Source organism: Lissotriton helveticus, chromosome 12 (genome assembly GCF_964261635.1).
Source record: "Lissotriton helveticus chromosome 12, aLisHel1.1, whole genome shotgun sequence".
Lineage (NCBI taxonomy): Eukaryota > Metazoa > Chordata > Amphibia > Caudata > Salamandridae > Lissotriton > Lissotriton helveticus.
Window position 1 is genome coordinate 863,489,487 of NC_136073.1, and position 15,547 is coordinate 863,505,033.

The following is a 15,547-nucleotide window of genomic DNA, read 5'->3' on the forward strand; positions in this document are numbered from 1 at the left end:
GGCGATGGGGGCCTGCTTCTCTCCCAGCTACGCGTGCTTGCACATGGGGCTGTGGGAGGAGCAGATCCTCAGGACCACATATGAAGCGACCATGTCCAAGAATATCATAGCATGGTACAGCTTTATAAATTACCTCTTTATAATCTGGAAGGGCCCAGAATCAAGTGCGGAGACATTCATTGAAAGTATCAATGTGAACAATTTAAATCTGAAGTTCACTGGTCATGTGAGTAGGTCCTCAGTTAACTTCCTTGATGTGGAGGTTTATATTGAGAATGGCAGGATAGAGACCAGGTTGCATCGCAAAGATACAGCAGGGAACACAGTTCTGCATGCCACAAGTCACCACCCTGGTCATCTGGTCCGCAGCATCCCCTACGGGGAGATGCTGAGAATCAGACGAATCTGCAGCACAGATAAGGAGAGTGCAGACAGGCCCAAATGAGAAGTAGAGAGAGATTCCTAACTAGGGGGTATTCAGTGGCTGTGATAGATAAAGCCATCACAAAAGCCAATCAGAACCAAGATCAATTGACCCAGGGGGATGGTACATTGACACCATCAATCACTGATAAACCGGTTTCAGATCAACCAAGGCTCATAACTACATATAGCAGGCAGCATAAGCAATTACGTACCATCATTCGTAAGAACTGGGCGATTGTGCAGGGCGACCCTATCATTGGTAGGACACTATCAAAAACTCCGGCAATTACATTCAGCCAAGCACGCTCGATGAGTGATATGCTCGTGAAAAGCAGCCCGGAAGTGTCCAGTAGCTGCTTCTGGCTACAAACCACTAAAGGTTTTATTAAATGTGCCTCGTGCAAGACCTGTAAACTGGGGAAAAATAGGACGTGTTACACCACCCCATTCAGTGAGATGCCAGTGCCCATCTCGAAAAAACTAACGTGTAAATCAGATTTTGCTGTATATGTGCTGGAGTGTGCATGTGGCCTGCAATATGTGGGTAGTACCAAGTTGCAGGTCCACAAAGGCATACTCCAGCACATGCGAGCTATCAGCAATAGAGATGAGGCATATCCAGTGGCGCAACAAATTAATTCTTGCCATGGTAAGGATTCGGGTTGTCTTAGCTATTTTGCTTTAAACATGGTTCCTCAGTTGCGCAGAGGAGGCGACCGGGAGATTACTAGAAACACGGTACATCCTTGAGTTGGACTCCAAGACACCTAATGGGTTAAACGCAAGTGAGGACATGTATACGTGTCTCTAGGTGCCCGGGCAATATTGACGTCACTGTGACGATAAGGATAGGGGATTGAAGTAGTTGCTTGCCCAAGCTGAGATAATGAATCTTTTAAACTTAAGACTGCACATAAAAAAAATTCGACACACAAGATTATTTTGTAAATGTTGTTGGTACACAAGGGTTGGTCCATGCGACCTGCACGCTGATTTCTTGCTTTTTTCTTTCACTCTGAGGGGTGCTAAGTAACCACAGTAAAAGGGCAATTGGGACGCAGTAATTTCAGGAAGAATAATTGAGCCCACTGGGGCAGAATTATAACACCAATATTTCAATCGTACAGCACACTAAAATCATTATTTTGAAGGGCGCCAGAAAGAGTAATAATAAACTGTGGGCAGCCAAAAGTACAGGTATCAGTCAGGAGTACCCAGATCGGATAGCTAACTGCTTGAGATCGGTGATACCTGTGACATTGGCGGAATTTGCACAACTTTAGCGTAACTTTGCACATTCAAAAGCAGATTTGCACAGAACAATGAGGAATTTGGATTTGTAGATGTGTATATTTGTATATAGAATTATGTGTATATAAATTTATATTTATACAGATTTATTTATTTATTTATTCTATTTATATATTTGCGGAATGTTGCACATGCTAAAAAAGTTTGCACAGTATTATTATTATCGTTTGCGTGCTTCTCACGCAATGAAATCAAGCAGGAGCCTCATATATATATATATATATATATATTTCACGCATTGTAGATAACCCATTGGAAGATGGCTGACTCCAACTAGTATGTCTGTCCCCTTTTGATGTTGTTTGTTTTGATGTGTCACATGCACTTTACTTAACCAATGGTGTAACAACAACACTTTACCCGTGAGCAAGGAGGCTGTCCGCCGAAACGCGTAGGGTTTGTTTTTGGCTTGTGGTTATGGAATAAACCCAGGATTTGACGAAGCAGACGGTATTGTGTCCTAATTTGTCTGTGTGGAGTGCGTTGTACTTTTGGTACGAGAAACTGGCATATATATATATATATATATCAGCGTCAGAATGAGGGTTAGTCATAAGAGCAGAATGTAAGTGAAAGCGCTCTCTCCCTTTGTCTTTTCGATATGTGTGTGTGTATATATGTATATTAGTGTGTGTAAAAATATGTGTGTGTGTATATATATATATATATATATATATGTGTGTGTGTGTGTGTGTGTGTGTATAAATATATATATGTAATTATCAATATGATCCATTCAGCTTCCAGAGGCTACAACAATAATCAGGGGGAGAATGGATCACTTGTTCTGTGAAATCAGGGTCTTTATCGAATTGGAGAAAATTCTCTACATCACCATATTGCTGTCTTGTTCGGCTCTGCGCGGCGTCCCGGTCCACCGGTACACCGTGCTGAGCCAGAACAAGTCAGTTACTTGTCGGTTTCGAACAAGGCCTTTTACCGCTCAGTGGCATCCTGAAGAAAGAAATAATGACATATCCTAAAGATACCACAGATCTTAATTTACAAATGCTGGTGGTAAGTTAACCACTATAATTAGGGGCTGCAACAAGCTTCCTATAGCACTTTGGTCCTGAAGAAAGCCTTTAGAATTTACAAGAAGGCTGAAACATGTCGACCTAATAGTGCGGTAGAATGGTAACTGGGTCTACAATCCCACATGAATTGTTTTTACCTTCTCACATCACCATCACATCACCATCATTAGAATACAATTCTTCAATTCTTGCGCAATATGGTGATGTAGAGAATTTTAATTCACAGCATCTGAGCACTTGCACATTTTTCACTGTTCTTAAATCTCTGCACACTACTGGAAAATCAGTCGGTGTACCTCCAGGTGGAGGACAGCATGCAAACTATCTAAGTACTCTATGATGATGCTGTAATGTTACACCTAGGCGGAGAATCTAGATATACCGCCACCGGCCTGTGTACGTTTGATGAGGGTTTTTATTTGGCTCCAATTCAATAAAGACCCTGATTTCACAGGACAAGTGATCCATTCTCCCCCTGATTATTGTTTTAAATATATATACACACACACACACATATATATATATACACACACACACACACACACATTTACACACACACTTATATACATTATACACACACATAATGAAAAAGACAAAGGGGGAGAGAGCTTTCACTTACATTCTGCTCCCAAGACTAATCCTCTTTGTGACAATGCTTTTTCTTTTTCACGAAAGAGAAACTTACCTGCTCTACAAAGATTCTTCCCCTAAAAGCCCATGCCGGAGCAAATATATCTTCTACAATTCTAGACTAGTGGAGACGGTGTGAAGATTATGGGTTCACTGGTGTAAGAAGGTGGTTCTCGTAAAGAATATAAAATGCTCCAGATAGGTTTTGTAAAAGAGAACTTTAATCCAGAAGCAGAGACCCACAACAGATCCAGCAGGCATCCAGGTAGTGAATGACAATCACATACAAGGATTCTAGAGTCACATAAGACAGTGACCAATACATTCTACATACATCACATAGAATTATTAACAGCTTTAACCCCTTGGGTGCTCATGACGGCTCCACGCCGTCATGAGTCACGGTAGGCGTGTGCTCATGACGGCGTGGAGCCGTCATGCCGCTGCTGCTCCGCCCATGCGGCACTAATTCCCAGCCTCTGCGGGCGAATTAATGAGCGGACGGGGTCATAATGGCACCACACCGTCATGAGCACACGCCGCCCGTGACTCATGACGGCGTGGAGCCGTCATGAGGAACGAAGCGCCACGCTCACCCCATAGCCGCGCTGTGGCGGAATTTGCAGCACAGGGAAGGGATTAAAGATAGAAAAGCAATTATAAGAGTACAAGATACCACTCTCTACAACTGGAGAGGACACGGAAAGATCAGTGGTCTCCCCACGGAGTCTTTTGTACATTGAAGATATTACACCCACAAAAAGTAGGGCTACCTGGATCCGGCTGTCGCCGCTGTTAAGAATTCTATAGTCTGAAAAACACTGTAGTCTGAAAAAAATCAAACACCTTGTGTGCTTTTTTAAGTTTATCAAGGAAAAAATATGTTCTTAGAAAGGCTGCTAACTTAGTATCAAAGAAAATACAACTATGCCAACTTCAAAACAAATTTGTGAACGGGATCCAAGTGTGCAGAGAAACTCAAAGGCCACCCTTGAAGAAACAAATAAATGTTCTCTGGTCTTAGGTGTTAAATAAGGGGAAGAATCATCCATACACATGACTGTTCTGGAATGGTTTTAAAAAGATACAGGAGCTCTCTGGCTGCCTTACATTATCTTCCTGTTAAACAAAATCCTGAAATGATTGCAAAAGATAAACAGAAATTGAAGAAAAAACATATGCATTGGGCAAAGCGAATAGGTCTTGCCTTTGTTATCCATTGGTAATGTTGTTCAGCATGGGCAATAAAAAACAAAAGTGTGATGACACAATGAGAGCGTACGCATCATCCTGTAGGCTCGTGTACGCCTTTTATGGTAGTAAACCTCAGCGTTGCCTGACTGGGCTCCAGGTCAAACCAGCTCTAGCGGTAAAGAAGCTTGACAGCCCAGACGGTGGGTTCTTTTCACAAGTCCTGCGAGACCAGCACATTTGTTTGCTAGCTGCAAGAGCCAAGAAAGTCTGCCCAAATGCTGTTAAACTTGGCCAACTGGCACATGTAATAAAATATTACAGGTTGCGAGGCGGCGTCTCAACCGACACATCCTCAAAGTTGGCATTAATTTGCGAATAGTTTTAAATTTCAATGTTTGAGGACCTACATCATGGGAACAAGAAATGCAGGTCTGACCTAAAACCGGTCCTGAACGAAGTACCCAACTGACACAGTACAGACCACAATCTACAGCAATAAGTAGGTATTCAAGAATAAGATGATGGGAAATTTGGTTCATGCTCAAAATGGACCCCTTTTCTCCCAAGACCAACTGGCCTTTTGCCAGTGTAGACAGTCCAACCCTCCTCTGAAGCCCTGCCTTTACCGGGTCCATCTTTTGTCGTACAGTCCAAATTCATCTATTCACCAACTCATAATTAATTCAATCTACTGTCTTTTCATTTAAAAAAAATGCAAGAGAACCAGAGGGTCCATTACATAGAGTACATTTAATCGAATCCAATTTCAGTTATTAAGTAATGAATTGCATTCAATGTGTAATAATTAAAAGAAAAAGAAAAAAATAACAGTCAGGGCCCAAACATTTCACACAGACCCACTGCAGATTAACTACCTCATTGGAGGTGTAAGTCCTAGTTTTATCATGTTTTTAATAATATATATTAAATAGTTAAAAGCTCCACTAATGAACTCTCCTAAAATACACACACAGCGCCACCATTCTCATAAATACATGCTGGTGTTTCGAAATAAGGGTAGGTGCTGAGAACTGGCAACCACCAACACCAATTAAGCACTGATTATTAGGTCAGAAAATGTTGAAAATCCGGGTGTGTAGTGCAAAATCTTTTGTTTAGCAATATTAAACATTCAGTTGATTACTATTATTGGAATAAAAAAAAAACAATTGCAATGGTAAAAAAACACTATTATTATAACTGTTAACATTATGACTATATCATAAGGATAATAAAAATGGTAATACTAATAATATGAATAGCAGCAATAAGTACAATAATAAATAGTGATTAGAATAATGTGGGTTATTTATATTATCATGATTAGCAATAATAATGTTGATAACAATAACCTAATACATAACAGTAATAATAAGAACAAGAGTAATAGTGATAACTATAATAATAGTCATAATAAAACTAGTGATAATGATATTAATAACAATAGTAATAATATTGTCAAAAACAATAATAACAATAAAGCATCAGCAGCAGCAATTTAACACTGAAATCTAAATCATATAAATCATATCATGCAGTATTTCTGGACTGCGGGGAAAATGAACTCCACTGACAACCTGCTGTCAGTTTCCTCTGACACATTTCTGCCCTACAGATATACACCATTTACAACACGTACGTAGCTTTGCAACATGTTGTTTAAAACGGTAAGTCTCACATGCAACATTGGCTGAAGTAGAGTACCAATTGTTACTACCTCCTGGAAGCGGCAGACTGAGGATCGATTCTACACTGTGGAGGCCTGCTCTAAATGTGGAAACCTCACACATCACTGTGCCTTTACTCACACAAACTCTCAGTATTTTAACCCCTACCTTTTAGGAGCTTTCAAACACTTGTCTAGTATACCCTGATCCTACTACTGTACCCAAAAGGAAATATCCTCCTTTGCCCCACCCGCAGGAAGTCACTTCTTCTGGGTGGACCTGCCTCAGTCAGAAGACTCACTCATTCCAAGCACCTATTCTTTTTGTAGGAATTACTCCTCAAAGGAACCCGAGCCTTTCCCATTAGTATTCCAAGTACCACAGAGTTGTGGCCCCGCCACTTCTGCTTCCAACACTCCAAAGATGGTTATTACTAATGATGGATAGATTTGATTTCACCAGTTGACCTAGCATGGATATCTGCTGTCCCCTCTTAGATTTAGACCGCTCTCTTAAGATTTGAACAAGAACAGTCCAAATTCATCATAGAGCCAACTACCGCATTGTCTTGTCAAGAGTTCTAATGATTGAGGAACCTGCCATGAAGTCACTTGCTCTTCCTTGTGAGGCATGTGATTGCACGTACTCTTTAACATGAACTTTTGCAAAAGAACCAAGCACACATTTCATTCTAGGCACTAAAAGGCTACCACGTCAGACCATCTGGGAAAACATGACATATCTCATTAATATATACAGTAAACCGTATGGAATTTTAATTTAAGTGACACGTAATTCACCAAATTTGTTTTTTCTGCATACGGATTTGCTTTAAAAATATGATTTATATTTTTATAACTTAGATTTCCGCATAATCAAAAATAATTATTACAAAAGTATACAACAAAGCTTTTGAAGGGAAGACATTCAATTGCCCAATTAAAATGCATCGGTGCAATGTATTAATTTTTAAGACTGTCATCAAAGCATAAAACAAACAGTGTAAGAAACAAAATTCTAACCTGAAAGAAACCGGGCGGCATGGGCCCGCCTGGCATTCCGTCGTTCGGAGGCATGTTGCCCATTACCGGACTTGGAGCAGCTGCCGCACTCTGCATGGAAAAAGGAGAGAGAATTCAATGAATGGTTATCGGCATTTCCTATACATTGTCGAAAAGTGATTCTGACAACCAGTCCCATTAACAACAATTTGCAGATTACATTACTAAAAACTAACAAATACTGGTAACTATTTTGTGAATTTCTACAATTATTAGATGGAAAAAGCATACTACCAGGTGCAAGAAAATAGAAAACAAATAGGGCAGACACTGGTGAAACAGTCATCACAATATCCAAAGTTTATGATTCTAGGTTGCCTTAGGTGATCTGGGACACCTCTTTTGGTGCCGGGTGAAACTACCTAGTAGCAACCAGCTATTAAAATACTAGGTACCAATATTGACAGCGATATTGCCTTTGATCCTGAGACATGTACAGTTCACAGTATTGTGGATACAGAAACAGAAAGTGCCGATTTGATATTAATTGATAGTTTTATGATTTCCGATAGGGAGGACAGCCTTTGAGGCATCCAAATAAAACAAATGAATAATGGTCAACAAAGAACAAAATCTGAAAACCACAAATATTCCTGTGGCTGGAAAGAAAACCAGAAAACCAGACTGAATCTGAAACAGGATGCTTGTCTACGGATTTTCATGATTATTGCTCGACAACCGATAATGGGTGCATCTGGGTGTTCTACGGTTGTGTCCACTAGTATATAAATGTAGTTGCAAGTTTGACGTATGAATGGAACTACGAGGATACATTTTGTGTGGGTCTGATATCTATACTTTGGAAGGATGTTGGTAATTTTAAAATTGAGACACTGATGAATTTATAGCTTTTTGTATGCAGATTATCGTTTTGGAAAAGTAATTTGATATACACCATTTTATTTAATAATTTTATGAGATATGTTTAATCTGTTATTGTTAAATTGTATTTGATAACTATTGCACACATCTTGCTGATAAGTAATCCATGTTAAGCTGCAGAATAAACTCAAACAAATAGCTGCTTTATTGATAAAAGAGAAACTCTTATTATTCATCCAGCACGCTTTAGACACAACTTTAAATGATTTATTAAACGTGTATTGCTAACAATAAATTAATTAAGTGAATGGGAAATAAATGACTGGAAGTGAACATTTATGACGTCATGAAATGGGCTGAAAAGACAACTTTGATGTGGAAGAACTTGAAGGTTGGATGAACTAATGACAGATGCTGTCAAGGAAGAAAGCCAATCCTGGATTGAAGGACTTCCTTGCAATAAATCTTTATCTGCCAATTTTAAAGTATGTACAAGTGTGAACAAATTAGCCAAAAGTAAAAGAATGTTTAGGTAATTGTTGCACATTAGTGATAGAAAACTGTGTATTGCATTTGTGCATTTAATTTGAACAGTACCTGTTGCTAATGAGCATGATAAATAGAAGAGGTGTCAAAATGCACAGAGCTTGATAATTAATACCATCGAGATTGGAATGTGGTAGTCAAATTAATCACTGAAGCTTCACCAGAAACTTTTGGTCTAAAAAACTTTGTTCATGTTGAAATACAATTTTAAAACAAAATGTTGAAAATAGAATAATGTGGGAAGTTATTTGTGTCTCCATAGGTGTGCGTGCTCATATCGGATCCAGCTGAATGATTTTCACATAGCACAACAATATACTTTCAAAAATGGACTATTGAAAAGCATCTTTCAAAAACTGTGTCGCAGACAGGAAATGTAACATTAGGCGAGGAGGGAAAACTTGAGCAAAGTGTCTTATCTTACATGAGGGTTAGAGTAAATTATACTCAATGTAGGCCTGAAGTGCTAAAACCAATGCTAAATTTCGGAGGGCTATGCGAAATTTGAGAAATTTGTTTAGCATATTTACATGAAATGATGACAAAATTATGTGAAACTAAGTTTAAAACAAATCCATGATTTTGTACTATAGTTTAGCATGAAATGCTTCCTTGAGCCCTGACGAGAGGACACTTTTTGTTTTTTAAAGCTCACCGAACAACAGCTGCTGACATTCTACTTTTAGTGAGTGTTCATGTTTTAATGCATTCGCAGTAAATATTTACCATGAATGACACAATTATGCTAAGTGAAATAATGATGTCATTTGGGGAATTTTGCGTAGTAAGTGGAACGTGAAATTACCCAATTTACGCAAATTACATCAGTGTAATTTACATTTTTCCCAAGAACAATATTTAGGGAATATGTAATCGATAAATTCACATACAGGCACTGGCAAACACAATAAGACAGGCATGTGTTTGGAGCCCAATGGAAAACATTCAAACACTGGTAATGACAAAACAAAAAATAGTCCATCATGCATTGCAATGCGAGCACTTTATAGGCGAGTGAGAAATACTCCTGTGGGTGGAGCCAAAGCTCACTCTGTATATTTTAAAGAAAGGCTGACCCTGGGTAGAGCATACAGTTAGGCTCTCAAGTAGGCCAGAAAAGAATTGTAAATGGACCTCATTATATAAAATAAAGTGCATTTTTAAAGTGCACATTCGCCCAGAAAGGTATCTTGGCGCTGAATAACAGATGTTTATTATTCCCCAACTCAATGGTACTCATTTCATCGACCTCAGAAGGATGAAAGGCTGAGTGGACCGGCCGGGATTTGAACCTGTGAACATGAGGCCCCCTACAGTAGATGCATTAGTCCACTAAGCCGCCATGCCTCATGTACATAGTCAGTGATTAACCTGAAACCAGGAATGGAACTGGACTTGCTGGACATCCCCACTAGATCCAAGTAACAGCTAGGGGGCAGCAGTGAGGAACAATCACACTATCTTGCATCCCCCACCGATACATACTGCAATCATTTATGCTGGGTTTGTCTTGGTTTAGCAGACCAGTGTCTATTTGTTACCAAAGGGCTCGCTTTTATTCTAGACCAGATTCAATTGCTACCCAAAGGGCCACTTTGTTCCCAGAGCTAATAGGTGTGGAGGAGAAATTGGCACCTTTTGTAAAAGAGCTTCACGTGGGTTGTTTGCTAAAAGAACACAGGAGAAAAGCACAATAAATGTCCAATCAAGGTATCACATATTGGAAATGCCTCGATTTTATTTCTTAGAATGCTAGTACTATATAATTTGCCATTGTTTCTTTTTTTTTATTTCAACAGTTTTTATTAGCAAATTTTCATATATACATACAGTACAGTGGTAACGTTGCCTCGCGGACTCCGTAGGGGTTACAACGGGCTAGGCGGGCTACATGGTGGGCGTATATCACTCGGTCGATTGTATATGCATGCTGTTGAGTCTTGTTGCACCCTTGTACCAGGAAATAAAGAGATGAAGAGAAGAGGGTGAAAGGAAAGGAAAGAGGCGGAGATAGAGACAGGTTGTCGCTCCGTTATACTGTGCCAAAACAGGTGCAATGAGACTGCCACCCTAAAAAAGATCAAGGATAAACTGACCGCCTGGTCACCCAAATACATAAGCTGGTGGGGAAGGGTGGAATCCATCAAAATGATGATAACACCACTAATCAACTACCTGGTAGGAATGCTTCTGCTTACACTCACAACAGACTTCCACAAACAACTAGACGCCATGATTAACAAATTCATATGGAAGGATAAAAAACCAAAGATAAGCCTGCAGAAACTAAGACTGAGCAAAAACTTAGGCGGACTCAACATAACTAACTTCAAGATATTCCAAATCGCATGCTTAGCCAGACAAGGGGCCCATTGGCTAGCCCCTGAGGAGGAATATACACCAGTGTGGTTAGAACTATAGAGAGACATGCTAGGAGGTCTGGACCCCATAGCAATACTTACGGCGAAAAAAACAACCAGAGGCTGACAATACCATCCTTAAAAACACTAAGGCAGCCCTACTAAAAGTAGACAAAAAAATGGACCAGAGCATACACTACACGAAATGGGAGTCCATATGGTACAACCCCAAAGTTAACAACAAGGGGAAGCCCCTTGCCATTGTTTTTTGATATGGTAAACTTGCTCTGCATCGCACAATGAAGGGAGATGACTCCATACAGTAAAATAATTCAAAGTATTCACAGAAGGAAAGCATAGGAAGTGAAACTCTCCTGCAAGAGTGATAACTTAGATAGCATCTTGGGTTTAATCAGAACTCTGATAAAGAGGACACACATGCTGACCTTGCAGGGTTGTACATAATATACGGTCTGTATATATCACAATTATACAAAACAGTAGATCTTTGAACCTGTAATTCCTCATTTTACCCAGCCGTGTCATCCAGGAAAGCACCTCCGGGTGAAACACCGGAGATCTGCGGATTACCTACAGATCTTCTCATCTGCAATTTGCCTCGTTAAAGGGCAAATTACTATTACCATGAGCCTTGTCATGAGGCCCTTAGTATTTTGTTGGTTTGCATTTAAAATGTAGTGGTGAAAAATGTTGTGGTACATAAGAGTAGGGCAAAAATGGAAATACTTTAATTTACAGAACAGATGTTTTTAAAAACAAATCGGCAATGTGTTTGTTTTAAACAGGTTTTTGAACATTAAAAGCAAAACAAATATTTGTTGTATGCTAATTTGCATTGTTAGGCAACACTCGTGAGAGTAAAGATTGGGCAGAATAAGGGTGTGGTCATGCAAGGGGCAAGGGTGGAGTCAGAGAAAGGGTTAGAGCTTAGGCATGGGTTTTGGTTGAGGTTTAAGAATTGGGTTAGATTTAAAGGGTGGGATTAGAGTACCTTGTGATGCCAGGGTCAGCCTTTGAGTAAAGGTTATGAAAAGAGATGCGGTTAAAGTAAGAGTTAGGTTTACGGTGAAGATAAGGGATGGGACAGAGTAAGGAGGAGGGTAATGGATTAGTTAAAAGTTTAGGGTTAATGGAAGGCTTGGGCAGGCCCGGACTGGCCGTAGCGGGCACCGGGCAATCCCCCGGTGCGCCGCACGGGTGGGGGCCGATTTTGTTTCCGGGGCAGTTTTTGCAGCATAGCTGCAAAATCGGCCCTGTAACAAAATCGCCCGAAAACCGGCCCTGGAAAAGAGCTCGGCGGGAACCCTGGGGGTGGGGGCCGCCAGAGCACTCTGCCAGGGCCGGGTTTGGTTCCCAGTCCGGCCCTGGGCTTGGGGTGGACTTTCTTTCAAGGCAATGTTAAAGGATGGGGTTAGAGTACACGGTGGAAGGGTCAGGGTTTGAATTGGGGCATGGAAAAGGGTTAAACTAAGAGATTAAGTTAATTAAGATTGACTTGCTAAGGATGCCCCAACCAGCTAAAAGACTAACGTTTTGTTGTCACTTGAAGACAGAAACTCCCCTAATTTCCCTCTGGGTAGCCCTCTTCCCCATTTGAATGATGCATTAAGAAGATAAATAAAATCAGGAAAAAAGTAATGTGAATCTGCCTTTCGTATGGTAAATCTTTCATACACTGAATCAATCTTTTATATTCTAAATCTACCTTTCGTAAGGTGAATCTATATTTTGTAAGATGAATCTATCTTACGTACACTAAATCAATCTTTCATAAAGTGACTATCTTTCATAAGGTGACTATGTTTCGTAAGGTGAATCTATGTTTCGTAAGGTGAATCAATCTTTTGTTCATTGAATATATATCTGGTACGGTGAATCAATCTTTTGTTCATTGAATGTATATCTGGTACGGTGAATCTATCTTTTGTTCATTGAATATATATCTTGTACGGTGAATCTATCTTTTGTTCATTGAATATATATCTGGTACGGTGAATCTATTTTTTTGACTCCGTTGCGTGCAGATGGAGAGGACAAAGAGCTATAGTGTGTACATGGGGGAAGTTCAGAAAGCACACAGCGTGCGAGGAGAAAATGAGCTCCCAAGGATCTTGGAGCCGGGAAAACAACTCCTTGCTGTGACCTGGGAACGCAGTCGGACTTCTTGTTCTCCTGCCTAACCACAGGCAGCTGGAATTTTTAAGCACGCCGGAGCAGCAGTTTACTCCTTTGATTCATATCGTGGAGTTTGATACGCTCTCTGAGGGGAAAAATGGAGGCGCGGGGAGGCTGTGCGGTCTGCGGGGCTGAAGTGTTAGCCACATGTTTGGACTGTTTCTATGGTAATAGCAGACTTATGGTTTATAAAGTCTCCCTGGCGGCGAGGGCTTGTTTTTTTATTTAACCGTATACTTCCTGAAGGGTTTTGACAAATCGAAGGACATGCAACAAAGAAAGTAGCCAAGGCGAGGACAGTTGTGGGCCACTGACGAGTCCAATAGGTTTGTATACCAAAACTGAACATCGACACAATATTAAAATCCTTCCAGCAGGTGTCACATCAGCACGCTTGGACAACCCCTTGCTGGCCACTGTTCTAGTCATGGATGGACATTACCTGAAAGCCTACTGCACAGTTTCATGATCAGGGGTAACTTCTTCCATGAATGCTTCAGGCATCCAAGACCAGCCAAGTCACAATATTTAGAGTTCTAGTTGGACATCAAATTCACTCTCCTAGAAGACCTAGTTAAAGTAGGATCACCATGTGTAACCTACAGGGTATGCTTGTGCCCACAGATATCAATAAACAAATCCCCATATCCAAGTATTCTAATGATAATTATCCCATTATTCATTTTATTTAATGCAAAAACAATATAGCCCGTCAACCGTTGCATACGCAGTCTGCCATTGTTAGACGTCTATCCATCAGATTCCATTGCGGACTTTATAAAACACTCTTCAGTCAATTCTATTTTTTGCCGATGGGAAACACTGGACTTCATTCCACTACACCCTGCGCCTGAGAGGATGGGAATGCGGTCTTGAGTATCCCACAATGCACCGCAATCAACAGATCGATGTGATTAAAAACCCAATGGCCCATCTCTGAACTCTGCGCCTAGGGGCAGCTGGTCTAATCTAACATTACTCTGGAAAATAAGGATGGTGCAACACAAGGAGGCGTGCACGAGAGGTTGGCTACCACCAAGTCAGCAGGATTGGGCCGCAGTGCTGAGCAGAGGCACCGCTGCAAAATAAACTGCAGGAGAAGGACATCTAATCATTGAATGAATTAAGGTTCTTCCAGCTTGCTATCGTTGGTTATCATATGTATAGCGCACAGTCACACAGAGTTGGGCATTCAAGGAGCTTTATGAAAATTAGATAACAAGTGAAATTTCCAAATGCGGGGTGACGCAGACTGTGGGCACTTGATTGCCTCTGGAGACAGCGGACAGTCGCGTAGGAAGGGGGGTGCGGTGAGTGTGGGGGGCCCTAGGTGTCATCACTGAGGGGGGTGACAAAATGGCACCGAGGGGGGTGATAAAATGGCAACAATATGTGTAACTATTCCCCCCCCCTTATTTTAACTATTTCAATGTGGGCGGGGGGGTGTGGGGGTGAAAAGAAATGGTCTGCATTGGGTAGCACCTGACCTTGCTACGCCACTGACAGCGGAACTCAGTGGAAAGATACAATCGACTGCCCAGCCCCACTGGCCGTAAAAACAAACCATCTAGTTAATATTTCGAGCAGGTCATCCCTCAAGAACACTACCCTCCCAAGAGAGAACTAAACTCTTCCAAGAACCCACAAACATGGAAAGAATCAACTGATGGGTGCCAGGACAACCTTTGGGGAGGGTTATCCTAACTTTTGAACCGTTTGATATGGCAACGATGTTTTTGTTCAAATTTGCAAACTATATAGCAGATTACTAATTATGTGGCAAATGATTAAATCCATAAGTAGGTGAAAAGACCTCCAAAGGAGCATAATTCCTGTGGCCTTTCCCTACACCTCGTATTAAATAATCATCACTTCCTTATAGACAGGGAAAGCTGTAATGTAATGTAAATGTAATGTAAATGTAATGTAATGTAAAAAGGATTTGTAGAGCGCGGCATACACCGGACGGTTTCTTGGCGCTGAATGATGCAATTCTGCAGCCTCATGATTAGGAATTTGACGCATGTGCCACATAATCCATCATCTGCTGCATAATCTGAATATTTTAACACCCCAAAAATGCTGTTTCTAGCTCAAACATATCAAAAGTTACTAAAAATGTAGGGATGTGTTCGAGCTCAGTAGATGGCCCTTCTCAAGGGTAAACTGGTCAACTTTCATGTGCTTTTTTATGCGTTTGGTTGCTGAACCAATACTAATGAGGTGAAGTCTGCGCACGGACAGTATTACCATGCATATAAATATCAAAATAATGAAACAATACAATAAAAAAAATT

The 15,547-nt window shown here is 40.6% G+C and overlaps 1 protein-coding gene across 3 annotated transcripts in view; it reads right to left on the minus strand.

Moving 5' to 3' along the window:
* The window catches only part of SSBP4 (single stranded DNA binding protein 4), a 519,633-nt gene that overhangs the window by 107,160 nt on the left and 396,926 nt on the right, over positions 1–15,547 (minus strand). For all 3 annotated transcript variants that reach the window (XM_078670557.1, XM_078670559.1, XM_078670558.1), the window contains exon 5: positions 7,288–7,377. In XM_078670557.1, the coding sequence (XP_078526683.1) occupies positions 7,288–7,377 (90 nt within the window). The remainder of the gene's footprint in view (positions 1–7,287; positions 7,378–15,547) is intronic.